Source organism: Thamnophis sirtalis, unplaced genomic scaffold (assembly GCF_051295495.1).
Source record: "Thamnophis sirtalis isolate CommonGarterSnake01/CBP01778 unplaced genomic scaffold, rThaSir2_p1.2 scaffold_2, whole genome shotgun sequence".
Taxonomy (NCBI): Eukaryota; Metazoa; Chordata; class Lepidosauria; order Squamata; family Natricidae; genus Thamnophis; species Thamnophis sirtalis.
Window position 1 is genome coordinate 139285871 of NW_028261382.1, and position 26286 is coordinate 139312156.

General features: G+C 39.2%; 1 protein-coding gene across 1 annotated transcript; it reads right to left on the reverse strand.

The window, feature by feature from the left end:
• Positions 1–1937: 1937 nt before the first annotated feature.
• LOC148049196 (DGAT1/2-independent enzyme synthesizing storage lipids-like) lies at positions 1938–18798 on the reverse strand. Its single transcript, XM_087707052.1, has 7 exons — positions 18772–18798; positions 16725–17062; positions 6706–6870; positions 6325–6518; positions 3859–3919; positions 2778–2917; positions 1938–2089 (listed from the first exon to the last, which is right to left on the reverse strand). Exons 2-7 carry the CDS (start codon positions 17014–17016, stop codon positions 1985–1987), a joined length of 957 nt encoding a protein of 318 aa, XP_087563178.1. The 5' UTR covers positions 17017–17062; positions 18772–18798; the 3' UTR covers positions 1938–1984.
• Between the last annotated feature and the right edge of the window lie 7488 nt (positions 18799–26286).

Genomic DNA, 26286 nt, shown 5'->3' on the forward strand with positions numbered 1-26286 from the left:
AGGTTGGCCAACCATCCCATGGAACTCCCTTCCCTTTGAATTTTAATGTTTGTTTGGGGAAATTTAATAAAGATAATTTAACAGCAATAAATCCATGTCAAGATTAGGTGAGCTAGTAGATTAACCAAGAGACTCCTCACTGGGGGGGTTTCTTGACCCAGGGAGACACCATTGTCCTTTCCATTCCATTCAGCTGTTGGAATTATCTTTCGATTTCCATGCCTGACATTTTGGGTTCCGCGTGATTTACAAATTCAACTTAGTTTCAGGAAATTGTTATAAACGGTTTAGCTCAGCTGGAATTACAATGCCCCTCTGTCGTCTCTATCTGATGCTTGATTCTATTCTGTGTGCATAATAGTGGCATTCTTTCTCTTCTTCGCTATTGGAAAACAACTTGAATGAGTTCCTACTCTGTAGGGTAGTTCCTACCCTTTGCGTCCTCCCGGCGCAAAGCCACTATCCTGCAATTCTTTGGTAGCGTCGTTGGCAGCGGCGGCCGCGACACCTCCTCCTCCTCAGCCACCGCCATCTTGGCTCCCCCCTCCCTCCGAGCCCCCTCCCTCCGGCTTCCCTCAGGCCCCGCCCTGCTTTTCCCTTGCCCTCGCACAGCGGGTCCTGGCTACACTGCCGATGCCCTTTTGTCCACTCACCCATGAAAATCAGGACTTTTTAAAAACGTCGCGGGACACGGGATAAATTGTGAAAAAATGTGACTATCCCGCCAAAAGTGGGACGTCTGGTCACCTTATCCTACCCAGTCTTGAGATATATGAAAATGTGTTAAAACATGCTTCATATCTAAGTATAATCTGTATTGTCATTGTACTTAAATAAAATGAAATTGGTTTTAACCTCACTGTTGCAAAATTATAGCAGAAATGAAAAAAAAAGAAATAGAGAAAAAAACTAGCATGTGCATGGAGTGATTGTGGTTGTATTTAAAAGTCTGACAGCCCAAGGATAGAAACTATCTTTAAATCCATTTGTTCGGCTGGCTATACTTTGATGTCTTCTGCCTGATGGTAGAAATGCGAAGAGACACTGACCAGGGTGTGAATCATCTCTGAGTATCTTCCTTACTCTGCTAAAGCAGCGAGATCTGGCGATGTCATCCAGTGGTGTCAGAGGGCAATCAATGGTTTCTTGTGCTGAATTGATCACTCTCTGCAGTACCTTCCTGTCCGCAGCAGTTAAACCAGCGTACCATACTGTAATGCAGTATGTGAGGACACTTTCTATGGTGGACCAATAGAAAGAGGTCATCAGCTGTTGTTCCACCTGATTTTTTTGCAGAACTCTAAGAAAATGAAGTCTCTGTTGGGCCTTTCCAATCACCAGAGACGTGTTGTTTTTCCAGGTGAGATCTTGACTAATAAGCACTCCCAAGAATTTTAAAGAGGAAACCCTCCCCACAAAACCCCCCTCGATATACAATGGGGAAGGCTCCTCTTTGTGCTTCTGGAAATCTAGCACCATCTCCTTTGTCTTACTAGTATCTAGTTGTAAGTTGTTTCTTGAGCACCTTAATTAATATAAGTTATTAATTAAATCATCGAAGAGTACAGGATTCCCAACTGAATATTTTGTGATCTCTGTATTTGATGAATGATGATCGCTCTTTGAGAATAATTTTCAAGTCAGCAGTGCACTCAATCAATCATCATGTAACCTGTTCACTAATATCCTGCTGGACAGAATAAAATCTCTTGTCAACTTCTTTGTAAGGAAAGCAAGAGATATCATACTAACTTTACAAAATTCCTAAGGTCTACTAAGGAAGCTATCTAAAAATATTAGATAAGGTAAGACAGGTTTCTAGTAATTGTTTTCAAAGTGTTTAATGATAAGTTCTTTTATGATAACAGTCTTGCCCTGACATTCTGTTTTTAAAAAGTGCCTGATGGAACGCATGCACTACACATACACACATATTAGCTACATATGCACATATCCTATCCACAAGATTGTTGATGTTATATCACTATTTATCTTTGGCGTGTGCATCAAAGCGTTGCCAAAGAGCATGCAATATGCTTCCTGGGATTTTTTGGTGTTTGTCCCGTAAATCTTCTATTGCCCTTTGAGTCTGTTGGAGCAGTGGAGTGGCATGGAGCAGTGGAGTGAGATGGAATGGGACAAAAAAAAGGAAAAAAAGAGATTTAATTTAGATTTATGGTTCAGGAATTATTGAGAGAACATCCTGGAACTAAATATACAATATATGGACTCTTTAATAGAACACACCACATATTTAAGCACATATGTAAAATTCTAACTTGCTCTTCATCACAGTCTTTAACATACATTTGGAAACCAATGTTATCTTTGATTTTGTCTTATGGCAAATATTTTTTTCTCTCTTCCTGCTCATGCTACACCATTCACATAAATCACATTTTCCTATAAATCTGAAAATATATGATGTGCAAATATCTGTCTCTTTTTGTATACTGTAACAAGAGTAAATTCATGTGGGCGAGAATAAGACCCTGGTAAACGGAGTTGAACATTTGCAGCAATGTCTATAAAAAAGAATATTCCTCCTTTGCATGTAAAAACGCAAACCTTCATCCCTTTCTCCTTCCCAGAAATGCCCTTGCAGAAGAGTTGGAATTATGCCGTATGGCTGGAGATGGTGTTCAAGGCTTCTTCTACATCCTCTTAGTCTATTTCAATAACTGTTTGCAAATAGTTATTATAGAACTTATAATTTCATAAATAAGAAAGTTTTAATTTGAATGGATATTTTCTCTTTAGAATAGAAATACGCTTACCTGTTCAGCTAAGTTTTCAGGAGTTATATCTGGATCATATGGAATTGGTTTTCCAATATGGGTTATAAGTTTAACTGGAAACATTCCATACAATGGAAAGATGAACCATCGGTTTCTCTCATAAAACCATCTCATTGGTCCTGGGTACAAATTTTAGAAAATATGATATGTATATTAGTAGATTGCCAAGAGTTTCATATTTGACTTTGTTGGGAGCCTATATTTAAATGCAATAATTAATGCCAGCAATGAAATCAACTAATGGAAAGCTTTTGCAGTGTATAGAAAGAAGAAAATAAGCCATCATGTTTGGAACCTTACAGTTTGCAAAATACAACTTAGATGAAAAAATTAGAGTTAGGAGAATCCTGACATATAAATAGACACACAAATATAAGTAGACAGATAAACAGACAAGACAGGCAGTCTTTCCAGGATAATTACCAATTAATTTACAGAATATGGATAACTTTGCTGAATATCTATAACTTCTGGATCATCCGTATGTCTTGTAATCCCATGACATCACGTCAGTTATGGGAAATGTATTAAATCAGTTTTTTCCACCAAAGGTCTGGAGTTCTGGAGTATGTACATATGTATGTATATGTATACAGTATACATGTTTGCATATCTGTAGATTTGTAAATCTATATCTAGAGATAGATAGATAAATAGATAGATAGAAAATAGAGAGATAAGAGAGATAGATGGAAAGACAGACAGATAGACAGAAAGACATACCTACCTACCTACCGACCGACCGACCGACCGACCGGCCGACAGCCAGCCAGCCAGCCAGCCAGCCAGCCAGCCAGCCAGCCAGCCAGCCAGACAGACAGACAGACAGACAGACAGACAGACAGACAGATATCTGAAGAGAGAGCATATACAGTCTTTTCACATTAAATAAAATAAAAATAATCCCAAATTAATCTACCCCAAATATATTTTTAGTTTACTTAGAACCCAGATTTAGCTATTTTTCTTTCAAATTAAATATGGTAAGCAAAGATGCAGATGTACAAATTTATAGTCTTAAATAAATAACATTTTCAAGAATACATAAAGTTTTACTTACTTATGTTTGCATATGCCATATATCCTTCTCTAGTATTTTGTGTAAATAAAGGAATGATTGGCTAGAAGAAATAAAAGAGACAAATAATGAGCTTCTTTTAGTTATAATATGTGAAAGGAATAAAATGTATTGGTTGGACATAAAATACATCAATTAAAAAGTTATTTTAACTAATATGAACAATATAGTGTATAAGATCATTATATTTTTATGACATCCCTTTTCAGCAGGGCATTGTTGAACTAAATGTAGTTTGGTGTGTCATTGTACTAAATGTAGTTCAGGTACTGACATGCTGAACTTTTTTTTCTTAATGCTGATATTTCATGCTCATGCATCCAAAAGATCCTGATTTTTAAACTAATATTAAACTTCAGTTTTATTTTTCACATAACCAACTAATATGCAAAGGGAAGACAAAGGCAAGAGTTGAATGAAAATATTATGATTCTTTTTTATTGAGCGTTTATTACATTGTCCTATAACTTTGTCCATCTTTCTTACAGATAAATTTACTCCTTCAGATCAGTTATTGGCATCTAGCATACTCAGGCAAATGCTGACACAGGCACCACGGGTGAGTCTTTCGCTGTTTTCAGGGCAGCCCAGTGGGCCAGGCCTAAGCAGGCTGGTTACAACCCCCAGGCCTTGAGTTTACCACACTGACATAGACCTTTGGGGGAAGGTAGAAACCTTCCAGAACCTTCCAATTCAGAGGCAGAAATGTTCCAATGAGGTGAAAATGAACTAAAATTTCTATTTTTTTTTTTTTTTTGCATTGCAGGCGCATTATGGCTGAAAAGGTAACTGGATGTAAGATCTGGACAGCCAAAACTCTGTCTGGAATCGAGATCTGGAGTTTGCCCAAATCTACGCCATAAAGCACATTAAGCCTTTAAGGTCTTCAAGGTCCTCTTCTTTTTAATCCTTTGGGAGTTTTACTGTTTATTGTTTCTTTAAGACTGAAAATCATTCAGCACTTCAAGTTTACCATTTGCTGAATTACTTAATCTTTAATACATTTAAAAAGAAAAACATATTTTTTCCAGCTTGGTGAGATCTTTATTTGTTTGCATCCCTCCCCAAATATACAACAAAGATGTGATTTTTAGAGTCATTTTTTGAAAGTTTTTTAAAATGTTAAGACTTTGTAAAATTGATTTAAAGAAAGAAATTGAAATTAATTATACCTTCCAGTGTGGAAAAAAGCGTACTATTTACATATCTATAGTGATTCTGTCATCCAGGTCATGATTGTCCAAATGTTTGAAAACATTTTGCTTCTCATCCAAGAAGTTTCTTGGATGAGAAGCAAAACATCTTCAAAGAAAATCCAGAAAGTCCAGTTGCCTCTTGAAAAAGTGTCATGGTTGCATTTCATTCTTAAAAGAAAACTTTGAAAGTTGATTACTAGAGCACAGATGTGTACTTTAAATGAGATGTATGACCTGTGGATTGAAAATCTTTGTAATCTCAAATTTAAAATTTGCTGAATGGGTTTATTTTCAATCTATTGAAAAGCTAAATTCAACAGTTTTCATATTCACTCTCATAGCCATTTTCCAACTAGCTGCCACCAATGTCACTTTTGTAAGGGAAGGTAATGATGGAACTTTTTTGAATGTGAACCAGGCAGATATAGATACGCCCACTAATCAATCAAACAGACACACACACAGACACACACACACACAAAACTCACCTGTTTTGAGATCTGTTAAAAGGAATTAACATAGAAAACACAAGTTAACTGCCTGATTCCACCAAATTTTGCACCAAATTTTATATAACAATGGCTTTCTTTTTTCTTTTTTTTCTGGGGAGTGCAGGAGAGCAGGATAATTTTTAAGTTTTATAGGGCAACGACTTTATTTCTAATTTTATGTATACTTGTATTATTATATACTTGTATAAATAATACTTGCATTATTTATCACTTTATTTTTCCACTTTTTTTCTAGGAGATGTGGCGAGAGCAGCATACTTTTTATTACAATCAAATTTGGCATAGATGGATAAGTCATAAGGTTTGTTTCCTGTGTACTGCCTTTAATATCTAATCGTTGATGCATTGTATGGATTGCTTAGGGTTGGATAGGCAAATTTTTACTAGAGCAAAAGGAAACACAACCCTTCCTTCCTATTTTAATTATTACTTTTATTTTCACTACTTTTGTAGTTATACTATTTGTATGCATGACAACATAATGTATAATATATGCATTTATACTTTCATTGTCTTAAATAGTTTAGCATAATAAATTGATGAAAATAAAAAAAGTGATTTGAACTATGTAAACTGAAAAAAATAAGATTTTTCTTTTCCTGGTCTGGCAAATCTGATTTGTGGTTGTATGCACCCTCCTGTGCATTAGCAAATAGATTAAAAATAAATAGATAATATTTGCAAATGCATATTCCACTTAAAAGACCACTAGGAAAAAAATATGAAGACAAATGGCTTACCACTTTGGCATCTATAGCTATTTGAGCAAATCCTTTACGTTTTCCCCATATTACTTTATACTGGTTATTTCCATAGTTCTGCTCTCGTAGTCCTCCTGGTGCAATTCCAAGTAAGTGCCCTTGTTTCAGAACATTTATACACCTTTCTCTTGTAGAACAATCACAGCGATTAACGGAGATGAATCGTTTTAGTCCTGCAAAAGCAGACCTAAGAAATCATCTGTTCTTGCTTGTAAAAGAAAACAGAATACATGTATTTCCATAATAACATAACTCTAAATAAGACCTTGGAAAGGAAAACTGGACTTCACACGCTAGTGAATCAATTTTATTAACTCCCCCCCACAAACCCACCCGCCTAAACATAGTAATTTTTTTTACCTGGTAAACTCAAGATCAAATCCTCTATCACAGAATAGCAGAATCTCCCAGTGAGTCTATACAACCTTATTACAAAACAGTGATAGTCAATTGGATAGCTTCCATGATAATAGACAAGAAGCGCTGGTCCTTGGGGTAAATTTTCTAATCCAGAAATCTCATAACCTATTATTGGGAGAACAATGAAATGGCTTCAACTTTTTTGACACAAGAGTTTCCTATATAAGATCACATAAAAATATGGCATATTTTTCTTTTCAAGCTAAATATTTTAAATCAAATGTGCTTTTTGGAACCATCACATTGAATCCTAAAAAAAGAAAAAAGACTCTTCTGAGAAATCAATGTTACTGCTTTTGTGATCCTGAACATTTGGCCTAGTTTCCTATAAGTTATTTAGATTCGTGTTAGTTAATGGCATCAAACCTTTCCTACAAATATTTATGTCTTTGAAAATTTTGTCCATTTTAAAAAAACTCATTTTTAAAAACACAATTTTAGTATTCTGTTGATACTTTCCAAAATGCTTACAAACATATAGAATGTATGGGCTTTAGATGGCTTCTTCCAGCTTTATCCAAAGGTATAGTTAATGGTAATGTTTAATAGCTTAACTACAATTTTGAAAAAACAAGTTTAAATTAAAACAGCTCATTTGGAGTTTAATATTAAGGCACAGGAAAAATTGTACATGGTAGAGGCAAGGATTAGAAGAAATATTCCTGATTTAATTTGTTTACTGTCAGACCTCTAGGTATTGTACTTTGCATATGAAATAAAATTCCAATTATTTTAATTGTCAAAAAGACTAGAATTACAGATTACTAGGTTGGATGGCCAGACCCAAACCAGGAGAAATTATGTCTTAATGTAAAATGTAAAGCCAATGTGTTTCTAAGCAACTGAAACCTTAGCACAAAATATATTATAGGTCTTCTTGTGATTATAATAGGAGAAGCCATATGATCGCTTCACCCAATGACTCAATGTTTTCCAAATTGCAGTCACTAAATAGAGCACTGGGGAGAAGGCCAGGGCTTTTTTGGGTTGCTCTGCCGGTGATGATTGGCACATGCCTCCCTTACACATGGGAGACCCAGGCGCTATTCCCTGTCCCATCAGGGAAAACATTTGCTAGTGTTTTTACTAGATATAAGGTCTTGCTCCTCCAATGTACTGATCAATATCCTCTCTGTTTTTTTTAACTTTTCCTAAGATGATTATATACTGGTTTTTATTTTTATAATTCTGAATTTTTAGGAATATAATGATATGAAGATGTACATATATCTGGCTTATCAGCTGTGAACAGGAAGGCACTGCAGAGAGTGATCAATTTGGCATAAGAAACCATTGGTTGCCCTCTGGATGACATTGCCAGGTCTCACTACTTTAGCAGACTAAGGAAGATACTCAGAGCTGATTCACATACTGGTCAGTGTCTCTTTGCACTTCTACTATCGGGCAGAGGACATCAAAGTATAGCCAGCCAAACAAATAGGTTTAAGAATAGTTTCTATCCCTAGGCTGTCAGACTTTTAAATGCAACCACAATCACTCCATGCACATGTGGAAATGTACGAGTAGTTTTTTCTTTTTCTTTCTTTTTTCGTTTCCACTATAATTTTGCACCAGTGAGTCTAAAACCAATTTTATTGTATTTATTTTGTACAATAACAATAAAGACTATACTACTATACCTAAATATTTCTGGTATTTTATGGTTAGTTTTACAGTACACATAGGGTTGATCTTATTATTAGTTTAAAATTATGTATGTATGAGACTAAAGATGAAACAAGCCCATAAGCAGTGTAGACAAAAAGCCAGAAATTAGGTCTTCTAGTTTATGGAACCATAGAATCATAGAGATGGAAGAGACTTTGGAGGTCTTCTACTCTAACCCCTGGCCAAAGCACGAAATGCATAATATCTCAGTCAAATGGTTGACCTTTTTATTTTTGAAAACCTCCAGGAAGTATATACGAAGGACCTAAGTCTTTAAGGAAACAAATCAAAAATGTCACCCAAACTAGATTAAAGAAATTGAGCCTGAGCACATGGAAAACCCTTCCCAAAGTCCCACCAACAGCTATCAGTCTTGAAAATGAACACGGCAAGTCCTACGAATCAACAAACTGAATTCTTTGGTGGATAAAAGGGATCCTAAGGCCTGTGCATTTTGAGTTAACTTTTGATCTATAATTGGTGGCTTCCATCCTTCTGACTAATACTTGGCAGCCTAGCTGAGAAGGATGTGACAAATATGGATAAGTGTCTGTGTGCATGTGAGAAAATGAAAATGTACATTGCAAAACCAGTAAAGTTTTTCACTTACTTTAAATTCTTCAGGCCTCCGCAAATTCCAAAGAACCAGTTGCATTCAGGAGAAGTTAAAAATAATTGGATCATGGCTATTGACCTGGGCTGCGAGTGTGTGTGTGTGTGTGTGTGTTTGTGAGCAGTGACATGCAGTCAGGGGAGGCAGGGGAGGCTGAGCCTCACCACTGTCATCATGAAAAGAAAAAAAATGTAAAAGGAAAAGGCAAGAGCTGTAGTCAGGCTAAGCTAGTTGCTGCCAGTCACCATGGATGGCTCTGCTTAGTGCTTAACTGTTTAAAAAAGCCTCTAAAAAGTGCCCTCTACAGGAGGAGGCAGGAGAACCACGTGCCTCATTTTAATCTGACTTTATGATCACTTGAGCAACCCTTAGGCAAGAGTTAAAAGCTGAAAAAAGCCTTATGTAGATGAGTCATGTAGTTCTTTTTTTTTTTAAACAGAACTTTTTTATTTTTCTTTAAAAAAAACACAAATATGTCATTTGTCAATCATTAAAACATTGAAGTACAATTTTTTTTTGTTGTGTGTACCCCTCCCTCCCTCCACCCCCCCACCCCCCCTCCTCCTTCCCCCCCCCCGACTTCCCAGAACCCGTACCCGGTATGGATTTTTAACTAACACAGTCTAAAATCTATTGAGAAAAAAGAAATAAAGAAATTAATGACATTCTAGATTGACCTTAGCGTCTTCTTACTGAACTAACTTTTAACAGTTTAAATCATTTCTGATCTTAAGCATAGGCTAACTGGAATTTCTTAGTCCCGTATTTATTTTGTATATAGTCAATCCATTTTTTCCAGTCTCGTTTATATCTCTCATTTGAATGATCTTTGAGATATGCCGATATTTTAGCCATTTCAGCTAAGTTTGTTACTTTCAATGTCCATTCTTGGATTGTAGGCAAGTCTTCCTTCTTCCAATATTGCGCCACCAACAGTCTTGCTGCAGTTATCAGGTGCAAAGTCAAATTGGTCTCTACCACTGTAAAGTCAGTACATATACCTAGTAAAAATAACTGAGGACTAAACTTTATCCTTCTTTTAAAAACATTTTGCATGACCCACCATATTTTTATCCAAAATGCCTTAACCTTTTGGCAGGTCCACCATATATGATAATATGTAGCATCGAGAGAACCACACCTCCAACATTTAGGCTGTACATTCGGATACATAGAAGCCAACTTTTTAGGATCTAAATGCCATCTATAGAACATCTTGTAAAAATTTTCTCTCAGATTTTGAGCTTGTGTAAATTTCACATTTCTTACCCAGATTCTTTCCCATGTATCCAACATTATTGGTTCCTCAATATTTTGAGCCCATTTTATCATACAATCTTTAACTAATTCTGTTTCCGAATCCATCTGTATTAATACATTATATATCCTCTTTATATGCATTAAGCTTTGATCTCTTATTTGTTTAAACAGATTATCCTCAACTTGAATAAAACCAATTTTTTGATCTATTTTCCACCTAGCCTGTAATTGCCCATACTGGAACCATGTTTGAACTACCTTCTCCTCTTTTAATACCTCTAAAGATTTTAATTGTAATACCCCCCTTTCCGAGGTAAGAAGCTGTCTGTAAGTAATTCTGTCCTGTTTTTGTGCTGTATTCATATTTTCAATTGCGTGTCTAGGAATTGCCCACATGGGTATCTTGTCATTTAATTTATATTGGTATTTCTTCCAGACCCGCAATAAAGCATTTCTTAAAATATGACTTTTAAAGTTCTTATCCAATTTTTTGTTGAATAACAGGTAAGCATGCCAACCAAATAGCAGATCGTGTCCCTCAATGTTCAATATTCTATCATTGGTTAAGTGAATCCAATCACTAATTACAGATAATGCCACTGCATCATAATATAGTTTTAAATTAGGTAGTTTCAATCCTCCTCTCTCACGTGCATCTTGCATTATTTTCATCTTTACCCTCGGCTTCTTTCCTGCCCACACAAATTTGTTAATACCCTTCTGCCATTCTAAAAGGTTCGCATCTTTTTTTAGTATAGGTAACATTTGGAAGAGAAATAAAAATTTTGGTAGAATGTTCATTTTCACTGCCGCTATCCTACCCAGCAAAGATAGGTGCAATTTCTCCCATTTTTTCATCTCTGTCTGTATGCTATGCCAAAGTGGTTCATAATTATGCTTATATAATTTCCCATTTGAAGTTAAAATGTTAACTCCAAGATATTTGACTTTTTTAACTACCTCACATCCTAGCATCACTCCTAATTCTTCCTTTTGTTTAATATTCATATTTATAGCTAATATTTTGGTTTTTCCTAAGTTTATTTTAAAGCCCGACACTTGACCATATTGATTAATCATATTCATTAAAACCATACTGGATTCCTGCGGTTGTTCCAATATTATAACCAAATCATCCGCAAAAGCGCGGACTCTATATTCTTGCTGCCTAATCTTGATCCCTTTTAAACCATCCAAGCCCCGTATTTTATTCAACAATACTTCCAAAGTTATAATAAACAATAATGGGGACAAAGGACAGCCCTGTCTTGTACCTTTTCCAATTTGAAAAGAGTCTGTTAGACTTCCATTGACTATGATTTGTGCTGTTTGCTGTTGGTATATTGCTTTAATTGACTGTAAAAAATTATCTCCTATCTGCATTTTTTGCAGTATCATCAACAGAAATTGCCAGTTAACTCGATCAAAGGCCTTCTCAGCATCCAAAAATATAAACGCAGCAGGGATCTGGTTGTTCTTTCCCAAATATTCTAATGCATTAATAATTAATCTAACATTACTTTTCATCTGTCTCCCTTGTATAAAACCTGTTTGGTCCGTATGTATCAATTGTTGAGTGACCAACATTAACCTATTTGCTAATATTTTAGTAAAAATTTTATAATCTACATTCAGTAATGAAATAGGTCTATAATTTTTGGGTTGAGTAGTATCCTGATCTTCTTTAGGTATCAAAGATATAAACGCTGTCTTCCAAGATGGAGGGACTTTACCTTCCGTTTGAATCATATTAAATAATTCTCTAAGAGGTTCTACCATTTCTAACTGTAAGTTTTTATAGTAAACCGCTGTCAAGCCATCTGTACCTGGTGCTTTCCCTGACTTTAATTGCTTAATTACCTGCAGGATTTCCCCCGAGGTTATTGGTTGATTCAATTTTTGCCTGTGTTCTTCTCTAACTGAAGGTATTTTCTCTTTGTCTAAATATTTGTCTATGTCTAAACCATTAATTTTATCCCCTTTATACAGTTCTGTAAAAAATTCCCAGAAAGCCTTTTGAATCTCTTCCTGTTGAAACACCTCCTTCCCTCTATAAATCAGTTTAGATATATTTCGAGTTTTCCTTTTTTTCCTAATCTGATAAGCTAACCATCTGCCAGGTTTGTTTGCATTACAAAAAGTATTGTGTTTTGCATATAATAGATTAGTAGCCACCTGGTCAGAGATCAACATGTCAAATTGAGATTTTAATATGTTAATAGCTTCCTTAACCTTTGTATCGTCTGGGTTCATTGTTAACTCCAGCTCTTTTCTCTTAATTTCCTCTTCCAGTTCTGTTCGTTTTAACCCTTGCTTATTTCTATGTGTTTTATTTATATTCATCAAAACTCCTCTCATATACGCTTTGCTTGCGTCCCATACAAATTCCATAGATGTACCCTTATTCATATTCAAAACAAAATATTCAGATAGTAATTTTTTACAATCATTAATATACTTTTCATATCTAAATAAGTTTTCATTCAATCTCCAAGACCTTCTTGCCTGCACTACCCTTCCCAACTCCATCCAAACTGGGTTATGGTCCGAAAGGATCCTAGCTGCAATCTTTGTTTTCTTGACCCTAGAAAGCAAATCATTAGTGGTTAGAATAAAATCAGTCCTTGAGAGGGATTGATGCCTGTCCGAGAAGAAAGTGAAGTCACATTCCTCTGCATTTCTTTCTCGCCAAATATCTCTCAATTCAAAATCATCCATAATGTCAAAGAAAGATTTGGGTAACTTTGCTCGCATCTTGGTATTTAGGCGGGAAATCTTCTTATCTTTCTTAGTGTCTATCACTCCATTCCAGTCACCCAATAGTATACAGGAACTATAGTCCCATTGTACTAATTTAGCATGAAGATTTCTATAGAATCTATCTTGCTGTTGATTGGGAGCATAAATTCCCAAAAGTAATGTCTTTTTCCCTTCTAAGATTAAGTCTAAAGCAATATATCTTCCGAAGGGATCTGCTTCTATTAATTCAGCTTTCATGTCTTTTCTTAAGTATACAACTATACCATTCTTCTTTTCCATAGCAGAAGCTACAAAATGTTGACCAAGTTTTGAGTTGATCAAATATTTTTGATCAGTTGATTTGATATGAGTTTCTTGCAAACAAATTACATCGTTCTTAAACTGTTTGAGATAATGAAATATTTTCTTCCTCTTCTGTGGAGAGTTCAGTCCGTTGACATTCCATGTTAAAATCTTAGTTGTCATCTTTGGTTGGTTGAAGCATTTTTAGAGCTTCCTGCACGGCCTGTTTAACCTTAGGTCTAGCTCCTCCCATTGCTTCCAGATTTGTTGTTGTAGATCCTTGATCGATGGCCGATGATTGTTGATGCTGTTGCTTTTTAGCTTGTTTCTCCATACGTCTAGTAGTCATGCGGCTAGGTCTTGGTTCCATAGCACCTTGCACTTCTAGAGAAGAGAGATGCTCCATCTTGTCTGGTGGTTGTGTAGTTTGCTGTCTATCCTGTCCTTCTTGTGGTCTTTCTCTAGGTCCAGATGGTGCAGGGTGTCCGGCCTTCAATATATTATAATAAAAATCTCGGGCTTTCCATACAGAGTTGAGGCGGTATCTTTGCTTATCAAATGTAAATATGATGCCAAATGGTGCATCCCATCTATACTGTATCTGACGATTTCTGAGTTCTTCGACCAAAAAAGCGTAGTCTCTCCTGGCTCTTAACATTTGAGGTGGTATCTCTTTCAAAACAGCCAGGTCTTGACCGCCAATTTGAAGCTTAGTATTATAAGATGCTTGCAGTACCATATTTCTAAACTCTCTTGTAGTAAAATATATAACGATGTCTCGAGGAAGCTGCTTCTGCTTTGCCAGCCAGGAGTTAACACGGTAAGCTTTGTCAATTCGCCAGTCTTGATTGGTCCCTGGTCTTCCCATCAGGCGGTCAAAAGCTTCCAATAGGATCTGTTTCAGGTTCTCCTGTTTCTCCTCACGCAGCCCCCTTACTCTTAATGCGAACTCCATTTGTCGGTACTGTATCATAATAATTTCTTTTTCAGCATTTTCCACTTTTTGTTCCACCACCTCTGTTTTCAATGTCAAGTTAGCATTGGCATCATTAAGAACCTCTAGAGTATCTTCCACTCCAGAAATATGTTCTGTTAATACAGTTACAAGACTCAGCATGTCGTCTCTAATTTTATCAATCTTAGCATCAAATTTCTCATACAGCTCCTGTTTAAGTCCATTTATTTCACTTTTAATTTCTTCTTTCATTTCTTTCATTTCCTCTTTTCTCTCCTGCTTTACCACCTCTCTATTATCTCTAAACTTATCTTCCATTTTAATTGTCTGTGCATTGAGAGCCTCGCTTAGATTACTCAGGAAAAATTCTTTCGTTAACACATCCCCAGCAGGGGGTGTAGGAAGCGGAGGCTGCAGCTTTGTGCCAGGCACTGAGGATGTGCCCCTGGAAGTAGAGGGTGACGACTTCAAGTTAATATTTGGTTTTGAGGCCATTTCAAAATTTATCTGCCTGCAGTTAATAAAACTCTATTGCCTGAATTTGCAGCTTTAAGTAAAGAGGCTTTTATTTTGAAGTTTAAGGCTTGGCAAAACTTTCAGTGAGTAAACATTGTAACAAGACCATTCAGCAGATTCATCACCATTTAACTTCCAAATAAGCAAGGTTAATGAAGGAGTAAAATTCTTCTATTGTGAAACCAAAACAAATGATAAGCAATCTCTTTTGTTTTGAATTTTTGTGAGAGTTAGCAAAAAGTGTTCGTTATTACCGGAGAGGCCAGCCTGCTCGGCGCCATTTTAGAAGCCTCTGAGTAAATATTTTTTCGGAGGAGAAAAAGAAAAGAAGCTAAAATGTTGATAAGCAATTATTGTCCACAGTAAATGGATCCAGCTCGTGATAAGAATAAATCAAACAAAGCTTAGAGCAGAGTGGGAGAGACCTACTTTGTCCTGCACAAGGCAGTTTGAAGTTCCCAGCACGGACAGCCGTTCTGCCTTGGGCTAGCCCCCCTTTCCTGCAAGCACAAAAGCTGCAAAAATCGAAGAGCATTTGCCAGCAAAACAGTTTCTTCTTTCCTTCTTGCCTGAAGGATAAGAAAACCTGATAAGACGTCAGATGGAAGATCCTCTAAACAGGTACGTAGCCAGGAATTCGGAGGCAGCTGATTTTTTGCTGCCCCCACCAGTAGGCTCCTCCCAGGAAGCCACAATTCGAGTCATGTAGTTCTCTTGCTCCTCCTGTAGAGGGAGTTTTTTTAGAGGCTTTTTAAAATAGTTAAGCAGAGTCATCCATTGGGCACTCTGGCAGCAACTAGCCCAGCCTGACCTCAGCAGCTCTTGCCTTTTTCCTTTTACATTTTTACATTTTCATGATGGCAGGCAAGAGCAGAGTTGAAATCCTCTGTGAAACAGCTTGAAAAGGTATGTGGGTCGAAGGGACTTTGCAACTTTGTATGTTTGTGTGTGTTTGAGAGTGAAGAGAGGGAAGGGGTTAGGAGAGGCAAGGAGGGCAGCCTGCAAGCTTTCTTTCTCTGTGTCCGCGGCAGCCCGCCAGCAGAGGCGGGTCTTTTGCCTGCCTCTGCTAGTGGGCTGACGCTTTCTTTTGCCCAGAGGCGAGTAGCTCAGGCAGGCTGGCGGGCTGCCGCTTTCTTTTGCCCAGAAGCGGGAAGCTCAGGCAGGCTGCCAGGCTGCCGTTTTCTTTCTCTTGCCCCTTTCTCTCTTTTGCAGCAGCCGTGGACATAGAGGGGGGCAAAAGAAAGCGAGCTGGCGGGCTGCCACTTTCTTTCTTTTGCCGCTTTCTTTCTTTTGCAGCAGCCGCAGACATAGAGGCCAGCAAAAGAAAGTGAGCTGGCAGGCTGCCACTTTCTTTTACCCGCCACAGGTGCGGGTAGCTCAGGCGGGCTGGCAGGCTGCCGCTTTCTTTGGCCCACCTCTATGTCCGCGGCAGCCGCAGAAACAGCGGCCATCAAAAGCAAGCAAGCTGGTGGGCTGTCAGAGCTCAGGCGGGCGAAAGAAAGAAAGCACTTTAGACAGTGGGATGTCGGAGGAGAAGACTGCCTCACCAGCCATAAACCTCACAGCACATCACTGTGTGTGAGTGACCATAAGCAAACTTGATATTGTGTGTAATACCTGCAATTAGTTTCTTAAATTGAGGTTAAGGCAGCTCCTGCATTCAGTTCTGCAACCTCAAAGGTTAAGGGAGTTTGTTGACTAATTGTAGAAGCATTTTTTAATAAGTGAATTCTATATAAATTGGCAGTATGCAGCCTCAGTTTCCCCTTTATTTTCTACTACATTCTGATGAGATTCAAGATGCAAATGACTGCAGTTATGGATTGGCCCCAAGAATTATGTCTATGAGTGAAAATAAATTCCTTCTCTCTGCCTTAAAGAATTAATGAAGAACATCCTACTTACCATGCAATATCTTTCCAAACAAGTCTGTTATCCATGCGTAAATTTTCTTTGGCATATCCCATTGTTTGCTATTGCCATCTTCTGGCAAATTACCAATTTTTTCCCACACATAATATATTAGATTAGTGATATAGAAGGTGGAAAATGCAAATATAACTGGATAATATAATATTATCAATATTACTAACACTGTTATGGGATATACCATAAAGCCTGCACATTCTTCCAAAATGTAAGTTGGCCAGATGAAATATTCTTTTCCAGGGGTATAGTAAATATTTTCTGCAGTCATGTTTAAACTCAGACTACAGGAATAAAAGTCCAAAAATGTTTTCTTCCTGAAAAAAACCATACAAACATTCTTTAATATAATTACTATTTGCAATATTGAGCTTTCGGATAAGAGCAGAATATCAGAATCGCACTGAATACATTGTAATGACGCTTTCAAATAGCCTAATGGAGAAGATTGGGCTGAGATAATAAAACAAATCAAATCTTAGTACAATTAATCAAACTATTGGTACTTTTAATGAAATATTACTAGTATAATTAGAGGCTGACACTAAACTTGTTTTTTTAACCAACCAACAAAGAAAAGGTTTGACCAGCCAAAGGTGTCTATTCAGAAGGGACTCCTTGATTTTTGAAACAACTTGTGGGTTTTTGTGCATACAAGACAAATCTTGAAATCCTCTGTTAAAAATCTGTCATAGAAACTCTTTCTTCCTGACTGATGTCCATTCTGTCCCTGAGCTTCTACCTCCTCCTTTATTTTTATTAGAAAGGGATCAATTGTAGACTTCTTGCAAGAAACCCACCTTCTGTTCCCTTCTGCTAGAACCTGTTTCATTATGACAGGCATCTCCAAGGCAGAATGTGATTAAAACAGGGATAGTAGTTCTGTCTGAGGACACTAATCTTCAGTAGGCAAGTTAGCTTCAATTAATAGAAACAAACACTAAAATAGGTTTGTGTCTGAGGACATTAATCTTCAGTTGGCAAGTTAGCTTCAAGAGTTTCATCACCATAAATTCCAAAATCCGACTCTTGTAGTTCTACTGCAGCTAAAATATCAGGGATGTTGCACAGCAAAGCAGTCTCCCAGAGCTTATAAAAACATTGTGCTACTCTAACATAGCAAGTGTTTTACTCCCATTTAATATAACTGTTTTTTTTAAAAAACATTGGTTATAAATCTAAACATTCTATAGCTGCTGAGTATATTGAGTTCGAGGGGAAAAAATGATGTGCACGGATTCAGCAGAACAGATGCCAAAGCAGCCGTATAAGTATGGAAAAAGGCACCCACTCCCTTAACTGTTCAGTAAGAAATGCTTCATTTAAGGATTTCCTTATACCACTATACAGTAATGCAGAACAGGGTGAAGAAATATTTTGCCTCGCAATCTATCAATCTTTCACAATCTATTATTAAGGAAACGCTCTGATTTACTGACAGAATGAGTAATAAATTCATTATTCAGAATAATAAATATATTTTTTCTAAAAAATATTAATAATGAATAAATATTTCCTGTCTTTGTTTTCTGTGAGCTAACTTGCTCAAAGAACTTCTAGCAGAACGAGACAGATAGAAGTAATAGCATAATACTATTCCATGCACACTCTGATAGCTGGTATCACTATTAGCCTTTCTTCTTGGCTTTGTTCATAGATGAAATAATATAGCAGTAATATTTCAGATTCTACAGATATTTGAAAAGCTACCTCAGAATGGCCACAAAGTCTTGTAATAACATTCAGCTTTTTGCAAAATGATTCTAAGACTCTTCATCCAACCCCCCCCCCCAAGTCATTTAGAACAGGTGATAAAAATAGTTAATTCAACTGAATTTCCTTCAGAATGAAACAGTAATTTATACATTAACAACCTCTCACTATCCAACTTTTCTGCAATAGAAATATCCTACTGAGGTCAGTATCAAAAATTAAAAGAAAAGTTGTAAATTTATGAACAATCAGAGCATTATTGATTAAAAACAGAAGGGACCCACTGGTATTGAAAAAAAGAGATGAATTTCACCTGCATACACAATCATTACCTCCTTCAAACAGCTTGCTTGGAAGATCAATTTTACACTGATGAAATATGCTTTTAAATGTTTGAATAAATGAATAAATTCTCCTCCCTCAGAGGGTGGAGTGAGAACAAACTCAATTCAACTACCTAGAATTAACCATTCTTTTAGCCAATGCCAACATTTATCATTAAGTGAAGAACAAGTAGCTTATGAAATGAGAATTAAGTCTGCTCTAACTGTTCTCATGGTGCCTTGTGCTTAATCAACCTTAGATGACTCCTGGTTTGGTATTCTGCTGAGTTGACATTCCACTTGGTTCAGCAGAGGCAGATTTATCTGAGTCTGAGTCCTGAGCCATGAGACCCTTTGGGAGCTGTGATCTGATGTAATCTCATGCAGGAAGGCATTTTGTGGGAATATCAGTTTTTGATATTACACAAAGGAAACTGCTTTGGTCGCGCTGATCGATGATCTCTGGAGAGCCAGGGACAGGGCCCATGCCTCCGTCCTAGTGCTCCTTGACCTCTCAGCGGCCTTCGATACCATCGACCATGGTATCTTTCTGCAGCGGTGGCAGGAGGTGGGAGTGGGAGGCACCATTCTTCGGTGGTTCTCCTCCTACCTCTCGGACAGATCGCAGTCGGTGTTGGTTAGAGGACAGAGGTCGACCCCTAGGCCCCTTAAGTATGGGGTGCCACAGGGTTCGATCCTGTCCCCCCTCCTGTTTAACATCTACATAAAGCCACTGGATAAGATCATTCGGTGGCATGGGATAAAATACCACAAATATGCGGATGATACACAGCTGTCTCTGTCCGCCCCTTGCCAACTCAGTGAAGTGGTTGACGCGATGTGTGAGTGCCTGGAGGATGTTAGGGTCTGGATGGGTGTGAACAAGCTTGCACTCAATCCCGACAAGACCGAGTGGCCTGTGTTTTTCCCTCCCAATAATTGGCCATGTATTCCATCTCTCAGTCTTGGGGGTGAAATTATACACCCCTCAGACAGGGTCCGCAATTTGGGAATCCTCCTGGATCCATAGCTGACTTTAGAACACCATTTGTCAGCTGTGACCAGGGGGACATTTGCCCAGGTTTGCCTGGTGCACCAATTGCATCCCTACCTGAACCAGGAGGCACTCAGAATAGTCATTCAAGCCCTTGTGACCTCAAGACTGGACTACTGTAATGCGCTCTACATGGGGCAGCCCTTGAAGAGCATTCAGAGACTTCAGCTTGTCCAGAATGCAGCCGCGCGAGCGATTGTGGGTGCACCTCGGTACACCCACGTTACACCTATCCTCCGTAAGCTGCACTGGCTGCCCATTGGACTCCGGACGCGCTTCAAGGTGCTAGTTGTTACTTTTAAAGCCCTATGGTATTTAAAGCCATGGTATCGGACCTGGGTACTTGAGACACCGCCTTCTGCCAATCACCTCCCTACGACCAATTAGATCCCACAGATTAGGCCTCCAACCAACTTGAAAGGTTGTGGCTGTTGATGAGTTTTTTAATTTGTTTTTGTATTGTTTTGTCTTCTTTGTCTTTTGTACTCCCTCTTTCCCTATTTGGTTTGTTAGCCGCCCTGATAGGGCAGCATACAAGTTTAATAAAATAAAATCAATCAAATCAAATCAAATATCATTTAATTGGATGATTATTTTCTGTTGTAACATCTATCCTTTGGAATGTCTTCCTGAAGGCTGCAACAAACTTTTCCAGCCCTGCACATGAGAAAACATGTCTAGTGCCTGTCGTTCAATGATGGTTGCATCAGTGTTCTTTTTATACATCTGCAAACTTTAACATTTTCCACTTGAATGTGCCTTACCTTCCCCTGTCTCTCAGCAGGAAGTCAGAACCAATCAGCATGAGGGTATGCTCTTCCGCACAACATGCAATTTGGATTTGGGAGATATTTATTTGCATTGGTCTATCTGCAGCTCTTTTCAACTTCCAACTTTGTGGCGATAGTTGCACAACTGGTAGGTGCACAACTCTCAATCATCCTAGAATCAGATTGGTTCCAATTTTGTGACCTACCAGAAGACATGCTTTTTTCCATTTAGCCTGGGATTTGGGAATGTGTATATGGGCACCTGAAAAGTGGCTGCATTGGTAGGGAAATTGATTACACCATACCAAAGATTATGAGAATTAAAAAAACTATTTTAAAATAATTTTTGTCAGAATGTATTTGGTCATTGCTGTTATATTTTTCTATGCCAGTGAGGCCACATGAGTAAGATGGGCAGCTGAATAAATTTAGGAAATCAACAATTAAATAAATAAGGAACAAGAAAAAGAACATTTGTAGCATAGAATAAGAGCAACCTCCATTGATGCCCTTTCATCCATAGAAGGAGAAATCTGGAAACTTTCTGAAAACTGTCTCCAGCTTTTCCCTTGTATGGATAAGAAAGCATCAGTGGAAACTGTTAGGTAAGCTCCCCGTTGGGAGAGTGAGTATGTTCAGCGAAGTGTTGTGAGAGTTGTGTTGGAGAACACACAAACCAGCATACAGAGACACTGCAGTTTAAATAGGCTTTTATTTTCGTGGAGTCCATCAAACAGTCCAAGTCATAGACGGATAAGACAGTCAGTCATCAAAATCTTTCAGTTAAGGGATAATCCAAATAACATAGTCCAGTAACATATAATCAGTCCGGTACACAGAGTTGCTAACTGTTGCAAAACTCAGATCAGATCAGCCCAGCATCTAACAAACAGAGAGAGAGGTAACAGGCATTTTGGCTCCCTCTTATGGCCAATTGAGGAAAACAGTAACCAATCACATTTTTAAATTTTTATTTTATTTTAAACACATAAACAAAAACAAACACATGACTTAAAACAACATAGGAACAAGAAGTTCCATCATATATCATACAGCAGTTCCGTATCGGTTTCTTTACAGTTATTGTTTTCCCTTCTATACATTTCTATCTTGCATGTCCTTATTCATTATCCATTTTTATGTACGAATCTATATTTATTTATACTTAGCTATTTATAACAAAATATTGTTTACCTATATTGTGTTTTATATTCTTACTGTCATTTATTCTCTTACATACAATTATAGGCATACATTCACATAGTTATTCTTTTTCTTTGCCATTCTTATACTTTTGTTGTTCCATTTAAAAGGTTATAATATACAGTTTGAGTTGTTTTGTTTACCATCCCTAGCGCCTGTTTACCATCCCTAGTGCCTTATTTTCCCTTTCTTTTCTCCCTCCCTTCCTTCTCTACTTCCTTCCTTCCTCCTCTCCTTCCCCTTCTTTCTTCCCTTACCTCTCCCCTACTCCTACCCTCTCTCTTCCCCTTCCTGCCCTCTCTCCTTCTCTTTCTCTCCTTTCCACCCTCCTCTCTTTCTCTTTCTCTCCCTTCCACCCACCTCTCCTTACCTCCTTCTTATTCCCTTACCTCTCCTCCACTCTTCCTCGTCCTTTCCTACTATCTCTCCTTCTCTTTCTCTCCCTTCCACCCTCTTATCCTTTCCCTTCCTTCTTCCCTCCCTTCTCTACTTCCTTCCTCCTCTCATCTCCTTCCTTCTTCCCTCCCTTTCTTTTTCTATTGTTATAGGTGTCTCTTTCAAATCTCAGTTTATGTTTTTTGGGGATGGTATTTCCACAAACCCATATAGTTTCGTATCATTTCCTTTTTTCTCTTTCGTTCTACAGTCTATATGCCAGCCATCGTCCTGATTTGATGGCTTATTCCAAGTAATTCAGTCTGACTACTTTAATTTTCTGTGCTAATTCCTTTTGAGTTATTAAATTGGTCTGCCCACTCATTTGGTTCTATTTCAGTTTCGTCTACTTGGTTATGTTGCAGCAGATTGAGGTTTGTAATCTACTTACGAAAGATCAGGACTTGAGACCACGAAGGAAGAGAAACAGGTTTATTGGATGCATCGAGTTCAGCGTGTTCACACACCAACATCTGAACTGCCTGGCTATGTCCAGGGCAGTGATTTTATACCTTTAATCAAACTTCATCAATCAGAGGGCGTTTAAAGAGGCGTATTCATACAAAACGTAAAAACCCCTGTTCAGAACAGGGAAGTACATCTTGGAAAAATACAAAAGCAGATATTCATACCAACAGTTTTCTGCAACTTCTCTGTTGTATCTCTCCCCCACATCTGGCTTCCTGTGCCCCTCCTTTACAGAGTATTGCCACACTGTTCAGCCCTATTTGTAATATGAGGAAGTTAAAAGTCAACTTTGGGACTCCAGGGCACTGGAGTAAAAGGCCAAACTAAAATGAATCTATAAGGTCCATTCTATTAAGACCACCTAACCTGGCCAGCCACTGGTGGGTTTACCTGTGCAACCCATGCTGTATCATTCCCCCCTATTGAAACTTCACCCAATCCTAAGATTACTGTGTAGTTTCATAAATGGCAGGTTCCTCTCCATTAAGCATGAGCCCAACATATTTGCTTGAGCGTCCTTCTGAGCATCCCACCAGGGCCAGGACCTTTGCAGTGGCCCATTTCTCCATCAAGAGGGGTGAAACCCTGGCAATTTCGGGAACCAGGAGTTAGAAGTGGAGGTTAAATCAAAACCTTTCCATTCCTGCCCTGGGACATGAGTGAGTTGCCTCATTTCTGTGGTGAGCTGCTTAATGACACATCCAGTCTCATCAATGTGAAGGCAGCAATTAAACAAGTTGAACTTCCCACAGACCCTCCTTCCCTTGCGTGGAGGTAATCAGGAGCCAATCGATTTTTAGTACACTGCAGTACAGAGTTTGTCAGTGGCAGTGGAGAGGATATTCAAAGATTTATCAATCCTCTCCCCAGCCAAGTCCAATACTGCCTGCAAATGCATGATCCAATTGATCATGTAAATGGGGGTGCGGTAACCCCAATAACCATCCTCTGCCCTAGTGGCCCTCCCATATGTGCATACGATTCTCTCTGAGCTCCACATGTCAGATTTCTCGTATTCAGCCAGTTCCTTACAAGGAAAGTTAGAGAAGGCTGTGTCCACCTTCCTCTTCTGACGGATGGGGCCTACTGAGTCATACACCCGGACCCCTAGCACCTGTCGTGATTGGATGGGCAATAGTAAGAACGAAAGTTTTATCCATCCAAGAACACAGGGAGAACTTCGTAGGCCAATGTGCCACGAATCCAATACATGTTTTCCGGGGCTTCCCAAGTGCTAGATGGGGTTTTGTGTTTTTTTTCCCCTTTTGTCCTTCTGTGATCCTGCAGGCATTGAGTGCATTCCAATGGAGAGGGGGTAATGGCCTCCCTTGTGGCCCTGGGTTCCCTTGGGACTCCCTTCTCCTTCCCTTGTGAGCCGCCCCTCCCATCCTCCTGAGGGGTGCGTGTGGGACGGGGGTTCCTACCCTGTTGTAGGAGTGGCTCCAGAACTACCATTCCCTTTCCCTGTGTGTTTAGGGTGGCTATAGCTGTTCTGCTGAGGTTCTTGTCAAGTGTCCCCGCATGGCATTGGTATGTTTCCAAGTAGTTGGATTGGGTTATCCAGACCTCCAGGCGACTGGCTTTAGCACTAGTGTTGCACGTTACACCTATGCGCCAGTACTTACTCAGACCTTGTGCATCCATGCTTGACAGATTTTCATTCTCTGACCACCATTGTAGAAACCACTGATTCCCTATATCCCCAATAAGCTGACAAGTTATCTCCACTATTATGGGAATCTGGTCATAAGTTATGTCATATTCCATTTTCAGACTGAAATCAAGGGGGCCCACTTCACCTGAGCCCTTGTCCTTTCTGGAAAGGGGTCTGGGAAGGGTCTCTGAATGGGCTTTTTGCGATGGCACCTAATGGTCAAATTGTACCGTTTGTTTAGTGCCCAAGTTGTGACATTGGGGTTCATTCGACACTGCCAAAATAGTTCCCTGTCCCTCTGAACAGGGGGATAGCCCCTCCTCCGGATGGCAATTTAATAACCAGCATTCATTATACACAAAATGCAGTCCCTGTTCACCCTGATAAAAGCAGTCTTTGCAAAGGGGGAAAGGCCCTGAACCCATTTCTTCTAGCATTGGCTCAGAAGTTACCTGTGCAGGGGAGTCATTTATAGAGGTGAGGGGCTTAGCTTCCGTTTGTTGGGGAGTACCCTCATTATCCTCATTCCCCCCTATAGGAAAGGATGGAGCGGGGGTCCTCGTAATCATTCGGAACTTCCCACACCACCAATGGGCCTCACCCTTTGCTCTGGCCAAGATTGCCTGATAGAGATAAAGAGAGTCAATGAGAATAGAAATGAATAGGAGAAAAACCACGATCAGAACTGCAGGCATCAGGCCTCTCCTAATGCATGCAGCTCGGCGTAGACGCTAGTCAGTCTTCATGGTTGTGCCTGGGCATTGGACGGGGCGGAGTTTCCATGGTAGACGCGGTACGTTGCCTGTGCGATGGGTGTCGACGGCACCTGGAGCCACACCTGCAGAGGGCGCTGGTTCTTCACCACCTGTTCGTAGAGCGACAGCTTCCTGTGTGTCCGCAGAAGAGGTGGCGTTCCTCCTGGTGTTTCCGAAACGTGAGGTATAGAGGCTTGGCAGGGTCACTGGAGGCCTTCCAGTAAGCTTTCGCAGCCAATTTAAAACGGGTCCAGTGAATCCAAGGCCTAATTTTAGTTACCTTAACAACAAGGGTGGGGGGGGGGGTCCTAGGGCGGTCATCTTCCCTTTCCTCAGGGGGTGGAGCCCAGTCCCGGTTGAGGCACTCCCCTCCCCAGTGGCCATGTTCGTAACAGATGGCACATCGGTTCCGTCCCAAGGGTGGGGCCCTGTTCCCCTCCCTAATTGCTGCCGCGAGCACTTCTGCTTTTTTCTGCATCTTTTGATTTATTTATTTTTTCCTCCAACAAGTCTCTATTGACGAAAGTTTTTCTAGCTACTTCCATAAGCTCATTGAGGGGCTTCCCCAGTGCCCCTTCCAGCTTCTACAGCTTGTGTCGGATGACTGAGAAACAAAGGCCATAGCTAGCATCCTAGCATTTTCAGGAAGGTTAGTGGTTACCATAAATAAAAACCTTGGGGCTTTTGGCAGAGTTTAGACATTTTAGTGGCTGGCTTTCCTCCCAGCCGGACAGCCCTTACAATTAACTGTTGATGATTACGTAGCAGAGTCAACTGGTGGGGGTCATAGGGGCTCCATCTCGGGTCCCTTGAAGGGAAGCGTTGCTCAATAAAGTCAGCCAGATTGGTGTGAGCAGGAACATCAGGTTCTAGAATGTTAGACACTGCAATTCTAATCTTCTCCCTCTCTTCAGACTGCTCTATCTCCTCTTCCTTCTTCTCCCAAAATTCTCAGAGGGTCCCCATCCTCTGTCCCTCTGACAGGACTTTCTTCTGACATCATAGAGGTCACACCGTCCAGCCCTCACTCTATCCACTCCACAGATGCTCGGCTTGTTGATGCCCTCAAGTCTCTTGAGCTACTAGTTGTAGCCCCCCTTTGGCATGGTCGTGGTGAGGGTTGTGGTGATCCTCTTCCTGTTCTGGCAAGTCTTCTGGGGCACTAG